Here is a 12,464-nt window from a genome sequence, read left to right as displayed (position 1 = left end):
AAACAGCAACTGTCACCTGTCTAAATCAACAACACCTATATCAATTACCAACATCACCATCACTTATAACCTAGGCTATATAAAATCTAAAATCAGAAAAGCATTCATGTATTTTCAAAATTACTCCGATACGTTAATAAGCCTACACAAAATAAATGTTTAAATTCATGTCTATAACTACTAAAACCATGCACAGTTAACAGTCACAGTAAGCAGCTCAAAAGGTGATACTAAAAGAACCTGAAATGAGTTTGTAATTTCACCACATTTTAATAAATGGCAGGTGTATTGATAACACAGGTTCTCCACAAGATTTAGTAGTTTCGCCTCATGTTTGTAAAAATCAACACTTAACAAAAGAGACAAACCACAAAACACACACAGAAGACAAACTCGCATCACACTCATATACACGTGTCCATGCGTACAGGCAGAGGTGTAAAACGCCACCCAAACTATAGGGTGGATCCGAGACCACAAAATACCTCTTTTGTTTACAAAGTGAGAAAGTGCGCAAAAATAAAATGTACTGTTATTCATGGTATAAACATAATGTGAGATTACCCTATATAGAGGTGCATATTACAGGGGGAAGAAAAATCAAATCAGTGTTGAAATAAAACGACATTCAGCAACACACTGTACACATGTTTCTTTCATCTCACTCCTGTAATATATGCAACTAGATCTTGTCTAAACCTGCTGTAGTTTAGCTGTCTTCCCACCCAGTTAAAAAAAAAAAAAGAAGATAAATATAGACTGGATTTAAATGTACAGTTCAGACAGCACCAGCAATAAGCCTCATTTGCATAAATACAAATGTTGCAGAAAGGTCTATTGCAGTGTGAACAGCTTTTAAGGCTCATAATATTACAAGATTTTCAAACCCCTTTGTTCGATTTTCAAAATGTAAGGGAGTTTTTTCCCCCCACTTTCTTTATTCCAGTGGTCACAAAACACTTAAGATTCACTGAATTACTGTGACATTGTAATTCCAAATATTTATGGCTGTATATATTAATAGCAACAGACAGCAAATGTAACTGTAAATGTCATGTGCACTCATCATTATCATTGCAAAATTGGACAGGAAACCTACCATAACGTTGGAAACTAAAAATCTTAACTGTTTGCCAAACAACAACTGGACAGGAAACCTACCATAACGTTGGAAACTAAAAATCTTAACTGTTTGCCAAACAACAACTGAGTAAAGAGAAAGTTTACAGTTTAGCTAAGAGGATCAAAGAAAAAAAAAAAAAGTCCACTTGCAAAGAGAACTAGGTTCTTTTTTTGTCATTAAAAAATTCACACGTAAAGAAATAAATAGAACAAAGTAAAAAAAACTTTATACTTTAAAAATATGTTACACTGATATGATTGTAGACTCCAGTCAAACAGTATCAGTAGAATAAAAGCAGTTTTATTTCACATGGAGCAGGTCGCTGCATGGGGGCCGCCATCTTGAGATCACATGACCAGCCAAATACTGCTTAATCTTTTTTGGATACATTCACTTAGAATAAATAACTCTCCATTACACTGTGCCTCGTTTACAAAACAATCTGCAGTCAAATTCGCTGAATAAACATAATCCTCCGACGCGATCCAGGGTGCCATTAAAAATAAACCATCCACTTGTTCCTGAAAAAACCATCCAACTGCCAGCCTGCATGGAGAGGGTTTTGAGACTCCAGAGACACCAGCAGCTTCAAATACCTGTTTGCTGTTCAACAGTGGCTTTTTTATAACTGACCTTCAAATACAGTTCATTTGTTTGACAGAAACTTTCCTTAATAAGCCTTTACCTGACCGAGTTCTTCTGTGTTTTAAATCACTCACAAATCTTTTGTTAATTCGATAATCTCTATTCAATTTTCACAAAATATTAGTTGTTTTCGTGCAAGACATTGCACCATATCATGCTTTCAATCTTCAGAAAGATCTTTCTTCCTCCTCATATTGCATGAGAACCACAAATTGCTTAACGTGGAACAACCTCTTTATAGTAAATAGGTTTTCCATTTACCTAAAAAGACCAGGCAAACTACTTAACAAACCTGTCTGAGATTGATACCAGTTATCTAAAAAGATATGAGTAATCAAACAAAAAAAATACACTTTGTTTGAAAATTTTAAATCTGAATGTTTATGTACTGATGTCACTTGCATAATAATTTGGAACACTGTGTGTATATGTGTATATATATGTGTATATATTATATATATATATGGGTGGACAAAACTTAATTCCCACCCAATCCTTGATTCCTGCATACACACAGTAACATACTGTATACAAGTCAAGTGCGCTATGAACAAACTTCTCAAGACACTGAGAGAACTGAAGTGCCTCCATACACACAAAAATCACATTTGGTCTTGGTCAGTCAGTGTCTCTACATCACATAATTCATAGCTTTTAGCAGAAGGGCCATAAAACTTCTGTCAAAACAGCAATTTCTTATGTGAAGAATCATACGCACACACATCTGACCCAGTTCCAGTGGGGTGGAGTAGCACATGTGTTTGAGTGTATGTGTGGAGATTTCAACTGCGGACACTGACGCACTCGGACATTTGGGCGCCGGTCACTCCCTCTGCAAACACACACGCGTGCACACACGCACACTGGCCACACCCTCTGCAAATAAGTGGTGTTTCTGCCCAGACCAACGCCTTGCGAGTGTGCAAACACACATATGTAAATGGGTCAATAAGGCCGGTACTTTCCTGTAGATGTCTGTCAACATGACCTCCTGCAAAACACCACACCCAACTCTCTCACACACACACACACACACAGACACACATATATATACATTACCTCATTAACACGAACATTACTTCATTCAGCACAGACACACACTTGTAAAGACACACCCAAATATACTAGAGAAACACGCACATACAACAGCAGCCCTCTTGGCACGCATTTTACTTTAAGGAAGTGTACTCATATTACTGCACTTACATCAACACACACTTTTCTGTAAATGACAGTATTTAAAATCTGTCCAGTTCCCCAGAATCAGATACTAAAAACCTTTTAATTGAGCACACAAACACAGTCGCCATAACTATGGCTTAAGTCAATGTACGTCCGATGTAGACATGTGTAAGATGGGGGTGGACCCCAGATTGGGAGCCACTGCCATTTTGGGCCCACCAAACCAGGGCCACAATAATGAATCCATTGTTCCAAGTTTGAATATGCAGGAGTGCAAATGAGATTTCAGAGCTTTGGTGAAGGAGAAGGACATTTTTGGACCTTGTCAGCATCCAACGAACCCTCACTCACTTTTATTGTATGGAAAAAAGCAGCTAGAAGTGTCATGAGGACCTCTTTAAAAGGGACAGTTCGTCCAAAAATGAAAATAATATCTCTTTCATTCATACATACAGTACACCCAATAAAATAGAGAAGATCAAATATGGTAAACGGCAGCTCAAATGTGTTTGTTACAAAAGCAAGAACCAATTAGGCTTTTCTGGCACATTAAGTAAGCTCGGTTGTGAATAAAAGCCTAAATCTGTTCATCATACATTGGTTCACCTAAACCTTGGTGTAGCATTTACTTTGTAAAATTTACTAGCAATTGTTATGGAAAATTGTTTCAAATGGACTTTACATGACATTTTGAAGTAGAAAGACTGAAATAGTATTTTCTTTTTACAACTTCAAAATATCTTTCACATATCTATCAATCCATCTATCTATAATCTGGATATTTATACTAATTTTACAGTATGTAAAGTGATTTTGTCTCCTCAGACCTGAATACCTGAATTAAACTGATCGATTCATATTGATTCCTTTTACAATGTTTTAATGTAGGGTGGATATAAAAAGTCTACACACTCCTGTTAAAACAACTGTTTTTGTAATGTAAAAAAAATTCAAGAGAATTAACAAAGGTTAATGTAAACATAACAACCTATGCAATGCCCCTTAAACCTTAAAGATAAAAAATAAAAAACTTGAAATAACTGCATAAAGCCAGGTTCACACTGTATGATTTTGTCCATGATTTGGGCCGTCTAAGAATTTTTTTGTGAATCCTCAAAGATTCCTCGGATCCTAGGCAAAAATCTGAAGTCTTTGATCGTTACATGTTCACCAACAACCACCACTTGCTCAATACACATAGTACTCTTTTTTTCTTTTTTCTTTTTTTTTTCTAGAGAAGCCATGATCAAAATTAATGCTAGTCTTCTAGCCACCATTTCTAAACCACATGTAAATGCAGCTCACGTAACTGAACGGGTCACGGATTGAAAAGTCTTCTTGCGCGTTTAACGGCCTTGCCTTGACTGCCGTACAGCCTGACATTAATGATAACAGAGATCGCACAGTGCGACATGGCTTACAGCGGGGATCATTTTCGTACAGTCAGACAAGCAACAGTCGTAAAGGGCTATTATAAATCGAACAGTGTGTACCCAGTTTCAATGTTCACACTCTTTTATAAATAGTTATGTGTCTGTGTTCAGAATTAATAAATCATCAAGCTCATGTGAAATAGTACACACCAGCCTTCACCTGAAGAGACACTGATTAACCATGGGCCACAAAGAGCTTATAAAGCATATCATTGTTGAAAGGCAACAAGAAAAAATTCCAAGGAATTAGATGAAGCCTTTTCTGACTAAAAAACAAAACAAAACATACAAGCCCGGCTAAACTTTGCAAAAACATATCCAGTCTTCCCAAACCATATGGAAAAATGAGCCCAAGATTGAACTTTCTGGACAAAATTTTGAGAGGTATGTTAGCTGTAAAAACGACACAGCACCTCCATGGTGAAGCATAGTGGTAGCAGTCTCATTTTTTGGCTGCTCTTCTTCAGCTGGAAATGGGGCTTTAGTGAAGGTAATCACTTTCAGCACTGACAATGATCCAAAACACACATCTAAATCAACAAAAGAATGGCTTCCGCAAAGAAAGAATAATGTTTTGGCATGGCCCAGCCAGAGCCCAGACCTGAATCCTATAGAAAATCTGTGGGGGGACCTGAAGCAGGCCGTGCACAAGAAATGCTCTCGCAATTTAACAGGTATGGAAAAATTTTTTGCAAAGAAGATTGGGAAAATATTCCCAACTCAATATGTGCCAAGCTGATAGGCTCTTATCCAGACAAACTGAGTGCTGTAATAAAAGCAAAGGGTGCTTCAATTAAGTAGTAGTTCAGGTGTGTGCATCCTTATGCAGTTATTTATTCCAAGTGGTTTTTTTTTTTTTTTTTTAAATGTGTCACTCTGAAATGGTATTGCATAGATTATAATTTTTTACAATAAACATGCAAACGTTCTGATTTGATATATCTGGTATGATTTATCTTATCTGATATTATTTAACTTGTAATAATTAATTTGAACTCATTGTTTCTGCGTAAAATTTATACATGAAGTTAGCTAACTGTGTGATTTGTACATTTCTGAAATACATTACTTGGTGACAGTCACCTCTGATAACAGATTACTCTAAATTATAATGTAGACACATGCATTTTCTGTAAAGCTGCTTTGAAACAGTATGTATTGTGAAAAGCGCAATACAAATAAACATTTTTTTTTTTTTTTACATCACAAAAATCAGCTGTTTTCACAGGGGTGTGTAGATTTTTTATATCCACTTTACCTGTTAATTACATACGCTTTTAAAAGTTGGACAAAATTGATGAGAGAATATTAAAAATAGCTTTATTTTTGTTCCGAAGATGAACAAAAGTCTTGTGGCTTTGGAACAATATGAAGGTGAGTAAATGATGACAGCATTTTTATATTTGGATAAGCTATTTCTTTAAGGGCGTTTTCACACCTATAGATTGTTTGTTTTGTTCCGAAACAGACACTTAATTCGTTACAAGGTTTCATTTTCACAAGGCATCCTTTCAAAACATACCAAAATGTGTCCACGCAAGTCACAATCAAGTACAAGTGTCCTCTTATTGGTCAGAGTTTCCTCTGCGTCATCCAGCAAGATGATTGACGATGATTGAAGTTTGCTCTACAAACTTATTGTGGCTTTATTTGCAACTCTCAAAACACACGCAAACACTATACGAATGTAGCCGTCATTCTCGCCTTTAAATTATATAATACATTTGTATTAATACCGCAGAAAATTCAAACGCGCTCTCTCTTGATCTCCCAGCACTGTCTAGAGGTTAACTGTGTCAAGAAGACACAGGCAAACACTATACTGAATATTTATATATATTTTAAGTATTAATTTTGTAGCGGTGTGTTTGAGTTTGAGTGTTGTTTTGAATGAGGTGATTATTGTAATTGTTTTGTCTAGTTAATAGTTTTGTGTTATCTAATTTGTGTGTATTAGGACCTCCTTGAAAACGAGATGATGCACCTCAAGGGGTTTATCCTGAAGAAAAAATTTGTTACTACTACTACACGAATGTTATAATGCAGCTAGAGCAGGACTCAAGTCTTCACTGGGACAGCATTCTCGCACGGAGAAGTGCAATTACACAACATTTTAAGATGAAGAGGTGCTCTTTTGGTTTTCAACTGTGGTAACTAATGTGCTCATTCACAGAATCAGACACTACTGCTAATTATATAGCACATTTGCCGTTATGAATTATAATACTATTTGGTTCATTGGTCCGTTGGGTCGGATTGCTTTTACACTTCAAGCGAACCGTCCCAGTGTTCATTTGCAATCTGTCCGAGACCACCTCATTCAGGTGTTTTTGGAGCGATTGTTTTGGTGCGGATCCGAGCATGATTGCCTTGTTCACATGCCTAAATGAACCGAACCAAGGGAGAAAACGCACTAGTTTCCGAAACAAACACTCTGGTGTGAAAGCACCCTAAGATATCCCCATTAAGTTCTACACTGATGGCCATTCAAACAGACGGGTCATTTTGCACAGAAATAACACTCTTGGCCTTTTTTAGCAAAAGCACTGGGTTTTAACAACTGTTAAACCCGTGGTTTACATCACCATAACTTGCAGGCATTTAATGTTTTGGGCCTAAGATGTACAGCAACAGTGTTTACAATTAATGATCGTTTCTCTCATTCACACTCACACAGACCTGAGGGGTGTTTTGACATCCGTATCAACATTTACTGTGAAGTACTGCCAAGTGTGACGAGCTACCAACTTTATAATAGCAGACTCGATACGCTGTTTCGGCAGTTAAAGAAAGACAAAACAGGTCAAGAAAAGAAGAAAAGCGAGACACTGACAGAGTCATGTCTGAGTGGGGGGGAAATGAACAGAGTCATAATCAATGTAATTCTGTTTCTCTGCCAAAAGAAACATCAAGTCCAGGAAGGCTGTCAGCTGTCAAACTCACCCAATGAGTTCTTTATAGAGTCATTAAGAGCAAGAGCGCCACCTGGAGGACACCAACAGTAACCGCAGCATGTAGAGGCACTTAATGCACTGTACACTGTTATGTGGAGTTGATATAGGTGATGTTTTGTATTGATGTAACCTACATGATGTACATAAGTAGGGTATTACCTTTGGTGTCTGAGCCCTTCTGTGGTGTGGCGACTCTTAAGAAAATCTGTTGTCTCCAGGAGTGTCTCCGGCTACGTAATGGACTGTCATCCCCAACGACACACACTGCACCAGGACTGGACAGGGCTGCCACGTCACTACACACACACATAGAAATACATTAGCAAATACATAAGCATAGGCATTCATTCACAAATATACACAAACACTGACAGACAGTATAAAAGGGAGTCACAGACATCTGTCAGAAGACCAAACAATTTCAAATCTGTTTAAAAGCAATCCTAGACCAACTCATTACTAGTCATAGGCATTTTGAGCAATTTTCTAATTCTTGTTTTTAAAAAACAACAACAATATACATTAACAAAAACTTAGTTGCAGAACAAGTACTCGATTAGTTGATTTCCTGTGCACATCCTGATTTATTATAAGAAAATGTATTCACTCCAGTGAGTCTTTATCCACATCTGCCTCTGTGGCAGGTGCTGAAAAAGAACAGAGATGGAAGACAGAAAAATGGAAAGATGGATTGGCAGAATGTGAAAAAGAAACAGAATACCTCTTCCTCTGAGAGTCACAGGTATCATCACTCTCCACTACAGGGGCCAGAAATTTGAGGAAATTTGGAACAGAGGAGGAGGAGTGTAATCTCGCTCTAAAGCCACTCAGCCCTGATGGACTGAGAGATAGAGCGTGAGAAAGAGAGAGAGAGGCCACAGAGTAAAGGAGTGAGACACAGAGAGTCACTGAAACCAGAACAAAAGCGAACTCTAGCTTGCACTTGTTGGAGCAGAATTAAGAACACACTGGGGTGATTTCACATTTGTGCTCAATGTGTTGGCAAAACCCTGTGGTTTATTCATATAATAATTAATAATTATTATAATATAATATACTTCTGTAATAATGCTGAAAATTTTGATTATTGTTAACTACAACTCAAAACTGTGTTCGATAATTAATTAATTAAGTTGAAATAAAATAAAATAATATTATATGTGAAATTTAAAAATGAGAAATTCTGCCATGGTAACTAACTGAAATAAGTTTATATAAATTAAAGCTAAAAAACAAATAGTAATAAAAATGCACATAAAATTACAAAAAAAAAAAAAAAAGTGAAAAATCAAAGCAAAATACAAAATAGCAATAAATACTATAAAAGTATAAGTAATACTAAAACAAGACTGTAATAATGCTGCTTTTGAATTAAAATTTATATTCGCAGTACTGGGACAGGAATTTGTGTGTTTTATTTTTTATGTTTAGACAAAATAGAATCACATTTTAATCTTGGCCATTTATTGGTTATTGGCCATAACATGAAAATAATAAATGACTTTTCGATATCAGTCAGAATTTTTATATCGATGTAAGCCTAATCTTTTGGAGAAAGTTTAAAAAGACAAACATAAACTGATCAAATATTGAAAGTACACTAAAATAAATAAGGGGTAATTTTTTCATTATGTTGACTTTGAGCCATTTAAATTGATGTTATTTTTTTTGGCCAAACCTTGCTCTATGTACCAGATTTGCATTTTTGACATGCTGATACTGTTGACATACTGACAGTATTTTATTTGTTTCATTTATTTATTTATATTGATCAAGGCCGCAGTACTGACGTAGAAGAGAGGACTAACAGGCCACATCATGGTAGTCTCCTGCGTCCTCAATAACCCAGCACTCAAAACCAGCCTGTTAGTGCATTTCATTTTGAGTGAAATTCCCCATAGTGCTTTCACAAACTTTTACACAAAAAGCACAGAAAATTCAGAGAAAGACAGACAATAAAACAATTTTATGGGGAAAAAAGTACCCTGACCTGTTTGTGAATGACAGTAGAGATGACACAGACACACACACCTCACCTCCGCTTGAGGGGCCGGGTGGAAAGATCATGAACAAAAGTATGAGGCCTCAGAGGCCGTTGACACACGGGAGAGGAAGAAGCCGAAGGGGAGGAAGGACTGATGAAAATACAGAAAGGATGGAAAAGATAAAGGAGGGTGCAAAGGAATACAAAAGCAGAGAAGCACAGAGTGAAAAAAGTGGAGCACAGTGAACTGAATTCACATTACAGAATGTGATGTAAAAATAGGAAACTTCCACACACCCCCCTCCAAAAATACCACCCACAGTAACTGATTGACAAAAGTCTGTCACTGTGATGAACAAACAAACAGACTTTGAATTTAACAAATGTTGTACATACCTGTACATGTAATTCTAATATTCAAATTTTAATTCTGTTTGAATTGTCACAGATTGGATGCACAACTAGAAAGCACAACTAGAAAACACAACTTAAAGTTGGCTGGGATAAAGTCTATGCTTCATATAGAAAATATCATAATATAGATCAGACTTTAGGTTTGCAATGTTTTTTTTTTATTATTTATTGGGCCTGTTCACACATGGTCACGATGCATTTTTAATGATCGAATAGCCATCCGTTTTGTTAAATCCCTTCCATTTACACTTGACCACATAAATGTGTCTCCGCACAAACGAAAGCAACAAATGTGCTTTAATTTATTTATCATCAGCTAATTTCAAGATCAAAGACCGCAATACGAGAGAAAGCGGCATCAGCACTGGTAAGATAATTTAGTCTCACTACTTTTAATGAAGACAATTGTTTGTTGAGCTCCAGGACACAACGCTGAACTTTCATTTTCATTTGCGGCAGTTTGTGTGTCGGCTTGGTGAAGAGATAGGGTAACACTTTAGTTTAGAGTCCAATTCTCACTATTAACTAGTTTCTTATTAGCATGCCTAATACTAGGATATTGGCTGTTTATTAGTACTTATAAAGCACACATTAATGCCTTATTCTGAATGACCATATTCTACATCCCTAATCCTACCTACCTAATTCAACAACAACCACCATACTAACTATTAATAAGTAGTAATTAGGATTTTATTGAGGCTCAAGTCGTAGTTAATAGTGAGAATTGGACCCTAAACTAATGTGTGACCGAGATAGGCTACTCATCTGCAGCGGGTCATATTGCTGTAGCACTGTCATAAGAGCCGGTAGCCTATAACACCTCTCACACGTTTTTTTTATTTTTTATAATTTTGGGAGGAGTAAAATTTACATATGTGGCTTCAATAACCAGATGCATTTACACTTGTCCAGTTTAGTCTGGAATGCGTATAAAACCACCTCCTAAATGGTTTAAGTGATCAGATTTAAATCAGTCTCGAATGCATTTTGGGGGGGCATTTACACCTGGTCTTTTTACGCTCTATCTATCCGATAGCTATACGATGCATGAAGAGACCAGGTGTAAACAGGCCTATTGATGCCACTTTATTCATTCCCGAAGGGAACTTTTGTCTGAATGGTGATTAGATTTAGTGTTTGTTCTGCCGCCTTGACCAAAAAGTACAGAATGACGCATCAAGTGCGTGACACCAGTGATTTGTCCTGGCGCTCGGAATAGAGTAAAATAATAGCAAGTTAAAAAGCATGGTATAATACAAACTTATCAACAGCATAAAATAAGGAATCCCCCAAACCAACTGTCTCACTTGCTCTGGTGTGGGGAGTCTGTGCTGACGGAGTAGTGTCGGACCAGTTTGGGCTTGGTGGCGGCAGTTGGTTGTAGAGGGGGGAGACTTGGCTCAGAAGACGACAGCATGGGAGAGTGACTAATCGTGCTTGCACGTCTCCTGAAACCCTGCGGCGGGCTCTCAGGATCCTCCTGACATCTCGCTGAGCTTTCTAGATGTTTCAGATCCCCTGTGGAATTGTGAGAGCGGAGTGGACTGGTTAGGAGAGAGCAGAGGGGCTCCTCCAGTGATGTTTCCTTAAAAAACAAAACAGAAAATGTCAACAACTCTGATGGAATAAATCATTCTTGAAACAAAAAAGCTTGTAAAGGCAGTAAGTTCATGTAAGTGATTATAACTGTTAGAGGAAAAGACATCTTATATGACAGATACTTCTTGCTCTAAAACCACTGAAATACAAAGTTGTAAAACAGTAAATAGTTAACAGCAATATGATTTCTAAGTGCTAATAATCACAATAAGCATTATTATTTATTAGCGTAATAAATAACAATGCTTATTGTGATTATTAACACATAAATCATATTGCTGTTGATACCATTATATAAAAGCATTAAGTTCCTTGAGATTACCACGGATAAAGGGATAGTCCATCTAAAATTTAAAATTCTGTCATAATTTACTCACCCTCAAAACTGTATGCATTTTTTTTTCTGCTGCACACAAAAGAAGATATTTTTGTCCATGCAATGGAGGTCAACGGGAAACAAAAAGTTAAGTTATCTGTTAAGTTATCAACATACTTCAAAATATCTTCTCTTGTATTCCACAGAAGAACTAAAGTCATACAGGTATGGAACGACACGAGGGTGAGTAAATGATGACAGAATTTATGTTTTTGGGTTAACTATCCCTTAAAAGTATGGACTAATAAGGTGCTGACCATGAAATAATCTGAATAATAGACTAAAAGGTCATTTTATCCTACACATTTCGTACTATCATTCACAAGTTTGAGGTCAGTATTTTTTTTTTAAATTATAAAGAAATTAATTTATTCAGAAAAGATTAATTAAATTGAAAGTTAAGCCATTTATTATGTTACAAAGGTTCTCTACTTCAAATAATGAAGACTAAAGACTAGAGTTATGATGCTGAAAATTCAGCTTTCATCACATGAATAAATTACATTTTAAAATATATTAAAATAGAAAAGTTATTTAAAATTGTAACAATATTTCACAATGTTACTGTTTTACTGTAGTTTTTTCATAGATGCAAGTCATGAAACAAGGATTGCAAATTTGATCCATTTCTGCTCTTTTGCAAAGTAAATGGCCAAATCTTAGTATATTTTACCTCAACAAAATCATCCCAAATTTATTGTGAATATTCCAAAATATAGTCCAGTTCTAAATAACACTGTGACAGAAAATA

At 36.3% G+C, this 12,464-nt stretch overlaps 1 protein-coding gene across 8 annotated transcripts in view; it reads right to left on the bottom strand.

Moving 5' to 3' along the window:
- Window positions 1–12,464, bottom strand: part of tbc1d1 (TBC1 (tre-2/USP6, BUB2, cdc16) domain family, member 1) — a 62,584-nt gene that overhangs the window by 15,460 nt on the left and 34,660 nt on the right. For 4 of the 8 annotated variants that reach the window (XM_079856756.1, XM_079856757.1, XM_079856760.1 and 1 more), the window contains 4 exons: window positions 11,046–11,323; window positions 9,374–9,472; window positions 8,059–8,178; window positions 7,497–7,633 (listed from right to left, as the gene is read on the bottom strand). In XM_079856756.1, coding sequence (XP_079712882.1) covers window positions 7,497–7,633; window positions 8,059–8,178; window positions 9,374–9,472; window positions 11,046–11,323 — 634 coding nt within the window. The remainder of the gene's footprint in view (window positions 1–7,496; window positions 7,634–8,058; window positions 8,179–9,373; window positions 9,473–11,045; window positions 11,324–12,464) is intronic. The other 4 variants (XM_079856758.1, XM_079856759.1, XM_079856762.1 and 1 more) reach the window with 1 other exon arrangement.

The sequence above is a fragment of the Squalius cephalus genome (assembly GCF_949319135.1).
Source record: "Squalius cephalus genome assembly, chromosome: 2".
Lineage (NCBI taxonomy): Eukaryota > Metazoa > Chordata > Actinopteri > Cypriniformes > Leuciscidae > Squalius > Squalius cephalus.
Note: the sequence above shows the minus strand (reverse complement) of the source record. Positions and strands in the feature narration are given on the sequence as shown.